The 17,015-nt window shown below is 36.2% G+C and overlaps 1 protein-coding gene across 1 annotated transcript in view; it reads left to right on the top strand.

Moving 5' to 3' along the window:
• Positions 1 to 17,015, top strand: part of LOC149538821 (uncharacterized) — a 196,861-nt gene that overhangs the window by 17,920 nt on the left and 161,926 nt on the right. Inside the window, exons 2-6 of the mRNA XM_089800146.1 lie at positions 1,451 to 1,560; positions 6,977 to 7,142; positions 7,344 to 7,444; positions 7,589 to 7,661; positions 7,804 to 7,942. Coding sequence (XP_089656272.1) covers positions 1,451 to 1,560; positions 6,977 to 7,142; positions 7,344 to 7,444; positions 7,589 to 7,661; positions 7,804 to 7,942 — 589 coding nt within the window. The remainder of the gene's footprint in view (positions 1 to 1,450; positions 1,561 to 6,976; positions 7,143 to 7,343; positions 7,445 to 7,588; positions 7,662 to 7,803; positions 7,943 to 17,015) is intronic.

Raw genomic sequence — 17,015 nt, 5'->3', positions numbered from 1 at the left:
TGATTACTAGTTAAATCACTCTTATTAGTAATCATTAGACATTATATATATATATATAATTAACAATTGTCTAATAATTACTAATCATAAGTAATATGTAATACTGAAAAGAGATGTCCCATGGAGGGACATGTCTATCCTTGTCTCATCTACAATATAGATTCAGAGAGATCTCTCCCTTTGGAAAACACATGCATTACAGGCAGTGCTATTACATTTGCAGCGACCCTAAACTTTAACAGAAACAGTATGTGTTAATGAATAGACATGTCCCATGTAGGGACTCCACAATATAAATACAAGAAAGATCGCTGTCTTTGGAAGACACAAAAATTACAGGCAATGCTATTACACTTGCAATGATCATCTCTTTAACACAAAGAAATACATTGCATAATGCCTCCATTTAGAAATACATAGCCAGCAGACTATGGCTGCTGCTCTGAAATAGAAGAAAGAGAGAAGGAGATCAAGGGGTCACAAATGACATGCCCTCTGATTGCCCCTGCTATGAATTGAATAGCTTCAACCCCCCTTCCCCTGGTTCCCATTCTATAGCTATACTTTCCTACCCTGCTTCCTGGGCCCCCTCTGATTTAGAAGGGGGGGGCTACGGTTGGGATTTAGAGCACCCTAAGAGTAGTTTGGTGCTTGCTGGGGGCATTTGGTTTGTTCAGTTGGCGAGAGAGAGAGGCACATGCATAGCAAGACTATCAGCCTTTGTGACAGGAGCATAACAATTAAAGAAGAATAATAAAAACTAAAATTTAATTGATGAAAAAGGGGAAAGGTATGGAAAATGGATCATAAGAATAAAAAAGAATAGGTATATAAAGGAAGGTAAAACCAATAGGAAGGAATCAATTGTTCAATACATTATTACTTTTCCTTGTGGAATACAATCCGATGATGAAATCCTTAAAGATTGGAAACTGAGTATTAAAAAAATCAATTTCTATTGTCAAGATGGTGGACAAAAACCCCTTACTTAGGCAAAAATTTAGGAATAGTACAAAGGTATTCATACACAGAAATTGCTGCAAAGTAGAGGCTAAAAGGATTAGTTTCATATTTTGTGGAGACACATCATAAGCTTTAAACCTGAATTATATAAATGAAGTTATGACATCTAAGATAAATAATAATTAATAATCAACTATGCAATTATTATTGTGTGTCAGGGTTATTTATTTAAGGCAAAATAAGGAAATTTCAGAATGGGACATTACATGACATTTTTTTTAACGAAATATAGAGTACACTGCTACAAGTTTTTCCCAGATGGATTATGCCTGAATTGGATTTAGGTATTCGTATAGTATTCCCATGTTGCCATTCCTGGGATAGAACTATTACATGTTGCAATTCCTTTTTCTCTTTTTTTCCTGCATGAAATGTTATGATTGGTGCAATGCAATTCTTCCCGAACATATAAATTTGATCTCTGCAGAATTTGATGCTTTAACCGGATGCAAGCTGTCAACCATAGACATTGGGGCTCCAGTTGTACAGATGTCCTACAGTCCAGCAGGTGGCCATATTGTAATTGCAGTGCTTGAGGTTGGTAGATGTTCAACTCAACTAAGGAATAATTAATATCACATTACTTAGCATAGTATTTGACAGATATCTATTCAAAATTCTTCTGTCTAACAACACCTTTGATAAAACAGTTATGTTTGTTTTAAACTTTCAAGCATATGTCATATCCAAAATCAATATTAAGATAAACATGCAATTGACTGTGGCACTTGTTTCAAAATTGTTGTTTTAATTTCTTAGGAATGCAGTAACTGTATTTGGTGCTTAAATACTTTGCATCTGTTGAGTTTGAAGTTTGAAGTTTAGAAAAATTATTGCAATTATATAGTGTAGCGCAGTGCCAATGGAGGAGGCAGAAAGGTATTTAAAACCTTCTCTTCCTGGAGATTAAATGATTTGTTTAACTCTTACTATATTTGAAATGGGGATAAAATATAGATGGATGGTGGAAGTGTGAACTGAATCGACAGCTGCTGAACTGTTGAAAAACGCACATTTGGGAGAATCTGAAGTGAAGAGATGATGGATTAATGAAAATGGAAAGAAGACAAATAGTTTCTAGAAATTAAAACAAAAAGTAGAAAAATCCAATGGCAGATCAATAGAAATTGAATGATTTTCTTTAGGGAGACAATAGGATGCAATTATTTTATTTTGTGGTATGCTTTTTAAATAAAAACCAATGTAATAACCCCAACAGGTTATAACTGCATCAAACACCAAATTCTTTTATAATTCAGTTATTTGACATTTCGTCAAGGACTTTGCAAGCAAGCTTTGATACCACTGTAATGAGCCGTGCTGGTTCTCAAACAATCTGTGCCAAAAAAATGATTTCTTTTTTATGTTTTTGAAGTTTTGCAATTAATGATACAACAATATAGCAACAAAATAGAATATATTACAATAATAATTTCAACTCAAATATTTAGATATTACATAGGGAATATACAGCTGAAAATTCCAGATTTAAATATCAACTTAGATATTGAGTATTTTCGCAAACTACCAACAAACCAGTTGCTAAAATATCCCCTATTATCCAAATCAACAATACTTAGAAAAATTATAACTTACAATCCATGAACTTATAGGTAAGACATGCCTTGAAACCCTTTGAAATGAAGTCTAGCAGCAGCGAAAAATTTCTCCAACAAACAAATGCAACTGCAGATATGTAAAACGCTGCTCTCAAAGTGCAGATAGAAAATAACGCCTAGCAGCATATAAATGGGTGCTCAACCAACTCCAATTTAAGCAGCACCCAACTGCTTCTCAGAACCAATAATAATAGTATAAGAAGACGCCAAATTCCAAATTTACAATACCACAATATCTCCCAACCGTAGTGTATACAACAATGAAGATAAAGAACAATTTTCAGAAAACTAATTCACAATACCTCAACTCTGAATTACAATGAACTTCTCAAAAACAAACCCTTATACTTCAGCAAGAGGACATGAAAATTAGACTTTAGAAATGTCACAAAGACGACAAAGCAAAATAAGATAATCAAATAATCGGATGCTTTACTCATCAAATGGGCCCATATATATAATCTCTACATGACACAAAGTTTTCCAAATGAACTTCACTTAAGAAGCTTCCCACACGCAACATTAAAATATAATAAAGTGCTATTAATATGATTAATTAATTGCTTTTGGCTCCAAAAATGACCTTTTCTACCATAACTTAATATTTTGACACGCAAGACCACTGTTTTTTGTTCCCACGATTTAAAACTTTTTGTCCTGGTTTCGACAAGCTATGATACTGAGGTGACCAACCAACAACATTAACAAAAATAGCAACCTCAACGTATTTAGATGAATAATAGTAATTCACCTGTCTTGCGAAGACAACTAAAGAAGCATCAAAATCGAAATCTGACAATACCAAAGTGATCCCGATGATGAAAGACAATGAATGAACCTGACAAAGTGACTTACTATAAATAGACGCTCCCTCTAAATTAGAAGCTTGAAATAAAAACTGAGAGCATCACACAACTCCATCAACTCAACTGAGCTCATCGGAACTTACAATTTGACTTACTCTAAATAGTAAGTCCCTCAAATGGAGCCAAAACACACTATAGGCTACTGAAAAGCCTATAACCCCACAACGGAGACCCTCAAATCCCACTATCAACTCACGAGGGTCGCGATGGTGAATTGACCAAGCCAACTGCAGGAACCTGCTAAAAATGGCGACATTACAATCCTCCCTACCTAAGATTGCTTGTCCCCAAGCAATCCTCGAGCAAAATGAACATCACAGTCCACCTGGATCCCATGGGTAGAATTGCGTACTATCCATGTCATGTACAAGCAACTCCTATAGCACCAACACCCAAATAACGAACATCACTATCAAAATCATTTGAAAATTGACCCTAGGCGCTGATGAAGGCAATATCTCATCGGAACTCAACCCAACTGAAATACAACTTTGTCTACACCTGAGTCCCCATCAAACTGACACTCACACCCAACTGCACTATGGAGACGGTAACAACCATAGGTACCTGAAACACTGAATCAATTCCAACCTCTGCTAAACTACCTAGGGTATGTAGACGCTGCAAGTAGTATAACTTGCAGCTGTTAATCCCATATGCAAAAGATGGTGCTAACCCATCCCATAATGGATGGTATGAAATTGGAGCCAACCCACATTGATGTGAAACCAAATCCTCTACCTGTGGGTCAAAAGAAAAATGATGAGCATACCCCACTTCATAATGCCGGTAGAAAGTTGCAATCTTTGTCAATGGCTCATCAGTACAAAGCCAGAAATTAGGAAACGACTCTAATCTTTGACTCCGAACTACTGGTCCGGCAAGATCTTGGGCAACCCTCTCAGCAAACCCAACCTCAAAATCCTTGTGGGGAAGCATGGTAGACAAAGTCTTTACAATTTTTCCCACCATCCTCTAAATAGCATGAGAGCCTCGAATGAGAGTACCCTTAGACACTATATGAATCCTCCCGCACCATCCGAAGTCTCCAAAAGATACTCCATGAAAGACTTTGTGCAGTAGAAATTATATGTGGAAGCATCAATTTGCTCCCCTGCAACCCACAATTGATCCCTCTGAAAATGTGGCACTGCGAATTGTCCAATGCTATCAGCTTTATGAGATGAAGAAATAGATTCGCTTCCAGCAAAAGGAAGCAAATCAACATGAGAGCTTGACTCCATTGATACTCTTACCTCATCCATAGCTACTTGCACCCATATCCTGGACAGATGTGTTTGCCACATCATCACGTCTCTCATCCCCAACTGTGGAAGCAAACTCACCACCAACCATAATATGTAACTGAACAAGGTCTGGGGTTGGTGTTGACTGTACCTGCTCTAACTCCACGGTAACCTCATCCAATTGTGACTGTAACTCCTAAAGAGAGTCCACAGTCACCTCAAGCTCCCGGGTGAGCTCAACCACCTCCTCCTCTTTCCCTAAGAATGCCTCATAACAGGTACTACCCCACTCTATAAGGTAATCCTTGTCAGCAACTAATTGTGAGTAACTATGCTTCAAGATCTTGATAGCCTCTCGAAGCGCATGAACCTCTGCTAGAGAAAGACTACTATCATCGTGCTCATCAGACACAGGAGCACCCCAACCATATGTTTCTAGCATCTGACGGATAGCATCATAATGCTCAAGAGCTGAAGAAATGTCACTATCACTCACCTTTAGCTGACAAGTCACATGATGCCTTTGTAACCCCTGATTCCTATGCAAGCTCTCTGTCTCACTAACTGCACTGTGATAGGAAACTAACTCAGAACTCTCCACCACAAGATCGCTCATACATGTGCTATCGTCCTCACACAATTCTGCAGCTGAGAGACAACTACCATGTACCTCAACCAACACCTCATCCGAAGAAATGGAAGCCCTCGTAGTATCAATCTCCTCGCATGCCTCAGCTTCCATCTCAATAGTAAATCCTGTAACCACTGATCCTGGGACCCATCCAAAACCTCCTTAGAGTCATTAGCTAATACTCGGCAAGGGATATCATACTTGGTGCAGCTCATAGCATCATCAAATGGATCATTAAATGTGTCCATACTATCTGCATCCACATCTCTTGACTTCGTTGTAACATCCATTATCACCAACATCACAGTTGGGTGCTCCATACGTGCTTCGGTCCCACCTAAGGAAGCAACCGCCTCTTGCACTAGAGCAACACTAAGATAGCTGACATATAAGTCTCCAATAACAACTCCCTCCTTGGGAGAGTTTGAACAGTCAGTGACGTTACAAACGATTTTGAAAACTTCTTTGGACAATCTTCATGGTGATGGACTACGGTCAGATCTATGCATTTATTCTTGGCGTTTTTGAACAAAATATTGACAGTCTCGCTGAGTGTGTAATTTTACAACTGGGGATGGATATAGAAAGAAAATGATCCATTTAATACTGAAGTTGATTGATAAGCATCAGGGATTTTGAAAAGCACGCCTTTGAATGGATCTCAAAGATGATAAAATGAGGGAGGGTGGTTAGAGTATGCTTTCACTAATAGAACACTATTGGTTTTAGCTCTACCACAGATTACTATTTTGTTAATGTGCACCATCTTATGCTATTATTTTAAAACCTGTCACTAAGACGTAATTCAATAACTGATTTTTTTCCTTGTTTAGCTTAGATTTTATAACTTATATGCTTCCACCATTGTTCTCTACAGAGCTTAGGCATGCTTGTTGCTCCATTTTTATCTTTTAATGTCAATCATTCTTTTCCTAATTCTTTATTTAGTTGGTAGCCCTTTTTCAATCACCATTCTTGATCAATTTCTGATGATTTAACTCCATTTTCTAGATCTAATGTCTACAAAAGTTTGTTACAAATATCCATTTACTGCTCCCTTTTGCACGTGCATGTACATGTTGTGCTATTTCTCACTTTCATTTTGTTACCATCAGCTGCAATTTCAAGTTAAAAGGATTGCTACTATTCCCTCTCCTTGTGTTCCATTTGTTTTTCTCATCGTTTTGATATTCACAATGTGTTTAATCCCAAGTCACTGGTTCTGTACAATTTGGTTAATATCTCATAGTTAATAATACTGAAAATGCACGCCATTCCTATCCCTCATGGTGTCATCTCATAGCATTTCACTTCATACTCAAAATCTCTTACCTATCATCTTCAATTTCTGAATCTGATCAGGCCACATTTCTTTTTTATGGCATTGTTTAACTTTTGCATCCCTCATTATTATAACTTTCTATATTATAGGTTACTGTACTTTTACTCAACCATGGTAAAAGCGCATGGCAAACTTAAGGCCTCCCATGGATTAATTGGTAAATTGTGACCATTTTCTGGTGCATTGAGGACGTTTGACCTTATAGACCCGCTCCAGCTTGAGCTTCAAGTGTTTTCTCTCTTTTGTAGGATGGGACAATCAGATCATGTGATTTTGACACAGAGCACACCTTTGTGTTATACTCTCCAGAAAAGAAAGCAGATAGGTTGAGTTCAGGCACAGAAGTGCATATTGCTCTAACTCCTCTTCAACCAGTAGTATTTTTTGGACTTCACCGGCGCATGAGTGTAACAGGTATGCGATCAAGGATAGTTTCTATTTATTTGTTTTTGAAAAAATCATTCTTATGTTTAGTATTATTAATCAAAGAAATATCCTTTGCATGTATTTACAATTTAAAATGTGATAATGAAGTTTGGATACGTGAAATGGAACTATTATAAACCTTAAATATAACACCAGTAGAAGTGTTTGATGTTTGGTGTATGTCAATAGTTGTAGGAACTGTGGAAGGTGGAAGGCCCCCTACAAAGATAAAGACAGATCTGAAGAAACCAGTAGTCAATCTTGCTTGTCACCCACGTAGCCCACTTTTGGTAAATAGTTTATTGGATTTTTAGTCTGTACTTTGAATTCTAGGAATAGTATTTCTGCAAGTGCTTAACTTATTAATTATTTTTTTTTAGAAGTTTTTTTTGGTTATGATGTTGAACTCATATTAGAAACTGGTGTGAAGTCAGTATGTTGCATATCTAGATGGTTTGGTCAGAGCTTACAACATCCAGTCATTTACTGTTCACTATACGCTCCAGAGTAAGAAATCCTTGTCAGTTTTGTACATACTTTTGTTTAGCATATCTGTCTTTAAATAACATTAAAATTCTTTCCAAGAACTATTTAATTTGTTTAATGTCTTAATTTAGACATTCTTTGGAAATTGTTCGATGCTCTACAGTTGATAACTCTATAAAGCTGCTTGGTGCTGGAGCTTTTGCATTCCATTCAACTTTGGAGTGGGTCTTTATCGGTGATAGATCTGGAACTCTTCTAGCATGGGATGTATCTGTGCCAGCCAGACCAAATATGATTGGAATGTAAGCATCATATAGTATCTGTTCAAAGTTTTTAGTAGGGTGTACAAGGTAGCATTTGCAATTTGTCCCTGTTGAAATAATGTGCGAATGATTCCTGTCCATTTTGTGTGATTGTACATCAGTTGGAGTCATGTACTTACTGAAGCATGTTGAATTGTAGCATTTGATAATATTAATAACCTTGAACAATAGTTATCAAAGATAAGTTGTTTTCAGGATAACAAATGTCTATTCAGTATTTAAACAGGTATCTAATATGCTATATACAAGTGTGTTTTACTTTCAACACCCTGCCTAAAATGCTCTGGGATATCGTTCTGAGAGTTCTTGTTTCTCTTGTACTTGGAGTTGGCAACTAGCTCATACAGAACACTAAATTGTCAATGTCTCTTTTTCTCTGTGTCCGAATCATTCATCCTGCAGACTTCCACAAGTCGCACCATAAGTTTTTGTCTTATTTAATATGAATTTGTTTTACTAGGATACTGATAAGCTCATTATCAATTTTATCATTAGCACTGGCTGTTTGTTAGGTCATCACTCATGCATGCTCTAAGTACAGAGAAGTAAATATGTTGTTGACAAAACCATTTATATTCCCTTTGTATATAAAAATGCCACTATTTTGACAGATCATTACAGAAAACATTTTCCTTCGATAAACCAATAATATGTCAAGTAGTTTTCAACTGAAGTGCAGTTGAACACATTAGTAATTTTACCTGTTCAGATCAATATGCGTTTTGAATGATTGGCGGATACTCTATAGACACTGTACCAAAAGCCAAGAACATGGAGTTCGAAGTTCAAAGAATCACTCTAAAGAAGTTCATGGCAAGAAGCTGTTTTGATTGGAGAGGACTAAATGATAAGATGTGGAAGCAATCCATACATATATACCGCCTTGAAGATTCTGGATTGATATGCGTACCGGGGTGGACATTTGTCACTTGGATTACAGTCGGTTGAAATTGAAGCAAATAGTAGACGTCAAACTTGCATCAATCCTTGATGTGGTTGAAGATGCTGATCATATTCTAGACCTTGACTATATTCGACATCGGATAGAAAAGTTGCCTATCCTTCCTTCTACATGGTCAAGTAAGGAAAACACCTCTATCTGGTTGAAGATGAGAAGTCTCAAGTGCATCAAAATCAAACCTGGAAAAGATTTTGATTTTGCTAGGTTAATTGGTATGATGATAGAAATACGATTAAAGGAAAGGATGGAACTTCATCAAAGCAGTTGAGCCTCTTGCTCAAGGTTTACCAAAGCTCACGATCAAAGGAGAAAAGATTATCAAAGAAATTGAATCTTGAGCAAAGGAACTCACAATCTTAGTTCCACATACCATAGAGGTTCATACAACTGCTACTCTTTCGGACATGGCACCTGCATCAGATGAATCTTCTGATTTACCTTTGAGCATGGCAGTGGATGCATTCTCCATTGAACATCCACCTCTCTAAGACACCATAATAGTGACTCCAACACAACCTATGTCCTCAACAACACCCACAGTAGAAACAGAAGGTGATTAATATAACTATGAGAATGTGTTTGATGCATATTCTATTTCAATCCCATCTGCTTCAAATCAATCCATGGCATTGATTGATGTAACCTCAGCTTAGTTCGAGCAATTCAGGACTGAGATTACACATAGTAGTCCTGCACCTATGGCCATTCAAACCGCGACTCCCGCCATAGTCACTACTGATATGCAAGATAAGTTGGTATGAATCATGGTGACTACTGCTGCAGTTGACATATGTTCTTTCAGCCTCCGCATGACTAAGCACCATCATGCAAAAGAGGAAGAAGGAAGAAACCCACCAGAAGAGTTTGACAGGCAATTTGTTAGACCAAAGGTTTCAAAGAACAAGAAAGCTAAAATAGTTTGTCGGATTATGGTTGATGACAACAACATCAAGTATGCATAAGTTGCTGAACCTCTTGTTGAAAAAGCAGCGAACAAAATGAAGACTGCTGATTACAAGTTCTCCAAAATCGAGCTTGGGAAGCAAACTTGTTTGAATTTTCGAAAGATGCTCAAGATTCACTTGATTCATTAGCCCAAAAAAATGATGAGTTATGGGAAAAGAAAAATAGGCTGAAGAGAGAGAAGGCACAACTTTTGGAAACAATTGAAAAGACAAAGAATTCTTCTTCAAGCGTTGACTTGTTTCTTCCGAGTGCTTAGAGAGAATAAAGAGAGATGCACAAATTGTAGATGAATGGGCCGTCAGTATTAAATCATAGGGTGTTCAGTTTAGTCAAGATTTTTTCAGGATGCTGAGAAAAAGGTAAGCAAATTGTTGCCAAATTAAGTGACATTCAAGAATCAATTAATTGTCAATTACAGTGGTTGGATGGAGACATTGGTGACTGGAAAAGTATGATGGAATTTGACTTGGATGCCTTAACCGAATATGAAGTCATCTCATCTATTGAGATGTATCATGATTACATGCACCTGATGACTGAGAAAGAACAAGTCTTGCAACAACTCGTTAAAGATGCAAAGGCAACAATAATCAAGATTAATAATCAAGAAGACATGATCAACAAACGCTACAAAAAGCTGTCCTGTGGAGTTATCACTAAAAACAATGAACTCAAGAAATAAGAAGATATCCTTACAGGGTTCACCAAAGCAATTTGCTTACAACTTGAAGCAGACGATTTCATTATCAGTGTGATGAATACATTTGAAAGCTCTAAGGGCCCATTTGTTTCGTGGAAGTGGACCAAAATTGGGAAACAAAAAATTAGGTTTAGACAAATTTAGCGTTTGGGTCAAAAATCTTAAAATGAAATTAGAATTTCAGTATTCTAATTTTGGCCCAAAGTTAGGATACCGGTCTTCCATCAAAATACTAGGAATTGAGAATTGAATCCGAGTTTTGACATTTTGAGAATTAAAAAAAATTAGAAATGAACTATTTTTAACGTCCATTGAATTATTGTACCAGACGCTTACCCTAGGCAAGAAGAACAATCTCTACCCATTTCTGCATTTGTCTTCGGATGACAATCTCTTCATTTTCACCAACATTGAATCCATTCTCATCAATTATAATAGAAATGTTTTGATCAGATGTTTCCCCCAAATGCCTGGTGGAGGTGCGAGGAATTACCCAAGCACAAGCTTGTTTGTCATGTTTTCGTTGGACTCTGCCGATAATTTTGCTAGAGTGGAGATTGTGATTTGTGGAGGAACACCATTGGGGAGCTTCAACCAGGCTGACAAGAAGAAGATTTTTGTCAAGGGTTTGAACAACTGCGAGAGAGTTGAGATCACCTCACCAGACCTAGTCTGGCACATGGAGGAAATGCTTGGGTCTAGATTGATGGCGGACATGATCATTCTTCCAATGGGTGAAATTATCCTCATCAACAACACTGAAAAAGGGTCCATCGAGTGGCAAGATGTGCAGGTGCCCGTGCTCAACCATGGATTTACAAATCTACAATGTCTATGGGGAACAAATGTACTATCCCGGATCCTTCGAGTATAACTCAAATTGTAAATATTCTTCCCAATGAAAGAATCCTGGTTGTTGGAAGCAATCCAAATGATTATTATGTAATCTGTGATGATGTATATTCCAAAATAGAGCTTCGCCTGGAGGCCTATAGTCATTATTTGGACCAAACTTGGTTTGACCTAATTCCAATTTTACTAACCAAATGCAAAAGATGTATTTTCCCATTCATCTTCCAAGTAAACCAAACGGAACAAACTATTTTCCCAAAATCCGATTTCAAAATATAAAACCTGATTTTGACATAATCAAAATCAGGTTTTGAAACAAAACCTAGTTTTGCTAATTCCGTGAACCAAATGGGCCCTAAGTGTTCACTAGATGATCTACAAAGCAAAAATGGAAGTTTCTATCAAAGAAATTTCGGAAGTATTAAGTACTTACCGAAAGATCATAATGGTTGTGGAATACACCGGTGAGCCCGATGCTGAAGTTGTGCGTGACTCATGGCAAAAATAGTTGAGACTATGTGAACATTTCAAAATTTCCATATGCTTTAGTGTAGGATGACAAAGATTAGATGTAAAGAGCAATTATGTTGTTAGTACAGGCTAACATGTCCGTGTATAATCAACTCATGTAGTCAAGTTACAATCGTATTAGGCGTGCAACTTTGAATATGTTAAATTAGTTAGTTAGGAGTTTGTTAGGGTCCATTTGGCTGCGGGCATAGGAATGGAGAATAGGCATGTAATATTGGGAATAGGAATGACTATTCCAATAACAACTATTTTTTGGAATGGGTGTAAGCTCATTTTAGAGGCAAAATGGGAATATGTATTCCTATTCCCTATTCCAAGTGACGAACCAAATAGAAAATAAAAATCGTATTCCAATTTTTCTATTCCTATTCCATCAACCAAACGGGCCCTTAGAGAATATGTCAAGGTGGTTGCGGATTTCCCCTTTTTCCTCCACCTTTCTCTCTCCTATTTTCTTATAAAAAGGAGAGAGCTCATTGTAAATAATCATCATTTGCTTTATAAAAAAGGCTAAGCTTGTAGCTTGTAAATTTTGTATTTCTTGTTGCAAATTTCTGAAGTGAATAGAGAAGCAAGTTTTCCCAAACTTTATGTTTGTGAGACTTGGACTTGATATTTGTTTTCTTATGTTGCATTGATCAATTCATTTGTTCCTTTTCTCTTTGGGAAGCATTTGAGCATTTGATTTTGTTCTTGAAGACTTTGAGCTTTAGGAAACAAGATTGTTTTACTTTTGTTAAGAATATTAAACAAGATAAACCTACAGGTCTGACAATACAAACCGTACTTCCTCTTAATAGTAATATATCTCTAATGTTGGCATTTAATGATATATATCTCTCCTATAGGTGCCAAGTTAGGAAGGGTTATGTCCCTTGAGGGACATACCCTTTAGAAAGGATATATAAGTAGGTTGTAAATGCAGATTATAGGACACACAGTTACAACAATCAGCTCCTATAAGCATTTTATATCCTGCAATTTATATCTGAGATTCTCTATCACAATAAAAGGTTAAATATTCAGTATTGTATTTGCATTATAATAAGCACTAATTTCATCAATATTCATACTACTTAGAAGATCATTCTCAAGCATATAAGATTGGATCAAAAGTCTGATTAAGAGATAAGGATTTAGCAGAAACTTTACATGGTATCAAAGCTCTAGTAATCGAACCTAGGCTCTGCTAAATTTCAGTAATTAGACTTTGTACACATCAAGCAACAATCTTCTATCTTCCATGGCTTACACAATCAGACCCGAGGACAGGTTTGATGGGAAAGAGCACTTTGAAGCCTGGAAGTTCAGAATCATGATGATTCTTGAAGAGAACAATGTAAAACAATTCATTGATGGAGCATTCAAACAACCCCCAATTGAACCTCACAAATCTATCTGTAGCAGAGGAAATAGAAAAACTATTCAAATCATTTTGGATGGAGTTAAAAATGATATTGTACCTATGCTTACAAAACATCAAACTATCTTTGATATAATGAATGCATTACGAAATACCTATGAAGTAAACAATGCTACCAGGGTTCTTGCACTAAAAAGGCAATTGAATCACATTTAGATAAAGAAAGGAGAATCGATAAGTTCTTACTTCTTAAGAGTTGCCGGCATTAGAGATGAACTATCAAGCATAAGAACCATCATTAGTGACATAGAATTAACACTTATGGCTATAGATGGATTGCCAAATTCATGGGAGACATTCGCACAAGGAATAAGTGCCAGAGATCAGCTCCCGGACTTTAACAGACTCAAGAATGATTGTCTTAAAGAGGAATCTAGAAAACTAAAGAAAGGAGGGAAATCAAAAGTAGAAGATGAAGAACTTCACGTTCTTAATACAAACTCCTATAAAGGCAAGAAGAAGCATTTCAAGAAAAAAAAGGGAAATCAAAAGAATGAAAAGCCCAAGAAAGATCTATCTAAAACAAAGTGTTTCAAATGTGAAAAATTTGGACACTATAGATCTAATTGTCTTGAAAATTCCAAACAACAGGCCAATTGTACAAATTCCATTAGAGAAGAAGATACTTATGATCCTGAGAACCGTGTTTTGTATTCCTCTCTATCAAATGGAATTTTAAATAAAGCATGGGTAATTGATAGTGGATCTTCTAGACATATAACAGGATACAAAAAAACTCTAGATTCTTTATCAGAGAAGGTTAACGATGAAGTTACCATTGGTTAACGATGAAGTTACCATTGGTGATAACTCAACACACTCCGTTGAAGGAATTGGAAATTGTACTTTGAAACTAAAATCAGGAAATACTCTTCTTCTTAAAGGTGTACTCTATGTACCAGGGATTACAAGAAACCTAATTTCAATTACAATAGTTGAAGATGATGGACACAATGTTGCATTCGTAGATGGCAAAGTATTAACTTGGGCTAAGAACTCTTCCATCAAGAAAACAAAGTTAATTGGTCCAAGAAATGGATATTTGTATGAATTGAATACAAAATCTAGTCGATCCATTCAAGCCCTAGTCCACAAAGCTGAAGATTCAAATGAAATATGACACAGAAGATTAGGGCATCTAAATTTTGAAACTTTATCAACTAGTGAAAAGATTTTTACTGAATTACCCAAATTAAATAAAGACCACCCTAGTATTTCCAAAGGGTGTGCTCTGGGTAAAAGCACCAAAAGTCCCTTTTATGATAGTACTAGGAAAACAAATAATGTACTAGAATTAATTCATTTTGATTTATATGGATCTATGTCTGTTCCTTCGCTTGGAGGAATCTGGTATTATATCTTGTTCATAGATGACTTCTCTAGGAAAACATGGATTTACTTTTTAAAATGCAAGGAATCAGAAGAAATCCTACAAAGATTTAAAGAATTCAAAGCATTAACTGAAAATTTTTTCAGGACATAAAATTAAAGCCTAACGGAGGAGAATATACCTCAGACTTATTTAAAAGGTTTTGTAAAGAATCAGGGATTAAGAGGGAGTACATTGTTCCTTATAACTTAGAGCAAAACGGGGTAGCAGAAAGAAAGAATAGGACAATTATAGAAGCTGCTAGGGCTATGATTTTTGACAGAAACCTAGAATATTATCTTTGGGCAAAAGCCTCTTGTACTGTTGTATATATTCAAAACATAAGTCCTCACTCCCATCTTAAAGAAAAAACACCTGAAGAGGTATTTAATAAAGTAAAACTCAATATAAGTCATCTTAGAATTTTTGGATGTCCTGTGTATATCCATGTTCCAAAAGAAAAGAGAACCAAGTTAGAACCCTTTGGGAGGAAAGGTATTTTTGTAGGGTATAGTAAAACTTCTAAAGCATACAACGTTTTCATACCTAGACAGAAAACTATTGAACTTAGCAGAGATGTAATATTTGAAGAAGATCTTGCATTCAAAAGAGCCATAAGTTCTGATGAACCTTCTCGTTTATCTAGTTTTGAAAGAAATAGTGAATCTGGGTCCCAGAGGGAGAACTTAGAAGAAATCGAAGATGAAATTCAAAATATGAACCTTGAAGAAAATTCAAAGAAAAAACCACTTTGGGCCATTAAAACAGTTGAAGCAGCTCAAGACTTTGTCGCACCTTCCGAAACAATCAGAGAAAGCAAAAGACCTAAAAGATTCTCTAGTTATACAACTAACATAAGTGATTTATCCAAAACAGAGCCAACCAATCCCTCTGATGCTATTAAACATACAGCTTGGAAAGAAGCTATGATAGAAAAATACCAATGTACCATGGAAAATGATGTTTGAGAAATTGTTCCAAGACCTAAAGGAAAATTTGTTGTTTCTTCCAAGTGGATATTTAAAATAAAGCATGTTGCTGATGGTAGTATTGAGAAGTATAAAGCCAGATTTGTAGTCAGAGGATTTTCTCAGAAAGAAGGGATTGATTATGAAGAAACCTTTGCTCCTATTGCCAAATATACCTCTGCAAGAGCAGTCTTAGCAATTGTCGCATCAAAGGAATGGAAGGTACATCAGATGGATGTGAAAACAACATTCCTAAATGGAAAGATTTCAGAAGAAGTATATCTAGAGCAACCTGAAGGATTTGAAACTCATGATCTTAACGCTTTTGTTTGCAGGCTCAAGAAAACTCTCTATGGGTTTAAACAGGCTCCCAGGGCCTGGTACGAAAGAGTTGATAAGTATCTCACCAGCGTAGGATTCTCCAAGAATTAAGCTGATCCAAATTTATATTATAAAAGAGATAAAGATGATATGGTAATTCTGATACTGTATGTTGATGATCTACTAATAACAGGGGATGATGTAATGACCTTGCTCAAATCTGATCCCAAAATGCTGATAAAGGTTCAAGAAAACGCTTTGCATACAAGGGTCATATGACTAATATAAAATTTCAGTTTGGTTTTATGGCTCTTTCTTTCACTTAGCATCAATAAGAATGCTTGCAAGAAGACTCTGAATTGACTAAACAATGACCTCACATGAATGTGCAACTTATTTTGACAATATTCAATGCATATATGTGATTGAAACTACTTGCAATATGCAGTTACAGCAACTTGTAATTTTGACAAACACTTGGGATGCAAAATTATAACATTATTTATGCCCAAAAAAAAGAACCTACAGCCAATTGACATCTTGTCAAACAATTGGCGTGCAAACTAATAAGCTGATTATGAATGATAAATACATATTCAATTACACTATATCAGACCAGCAACTTATGTCTCCTTTATTGCACATAAAATGTCAACTACAATGCTAGTGTGGAGTGGCCAAAACTCTTGGCTTACATCCGCATGAATAATGCTTAAATCTGTTACAACTTTCACCTATAGCCTTACCTCCTAATATGCATCTAAATGATAAGAACAATGCATGTAATATCCAAAGGAACCTGATTGTAGATGGCTGTAATATTTTTCTCCAATGCTGCCTTTCTGCTGTGCTTTTTTCTGTTCTGCTTTTTCACTTGCTTTTTTGGATCTGCTTTTTCTCTTTTCTTTTTCGAACTGCTTTTTCGGACTGCTTTTTCTGACTTGCTTTTTTCGGACTACTT

This window comes from Cupressus sempervirens, chromosome 9 (genome assembly GCF_028749045.1).
Source record: "Cupressus sempervirens isolate cs-2001-9-10 chromosome 9, ASM2874904v1, whole genome shotgun sequence".
Taxonomy (NCBI): domain Eukaryota; kingdom Viridiplantae; phylum Streptophyta; class Pinopsida; order Cupressales; family Cupressaceae; genus Cupressus; species Cupressus sempervirens.
The sequence above is the reverse complement of the archived record's forward strand: the minus strand, read 5'-3'. Positions and strand labels throughout refer to the sequence as shown.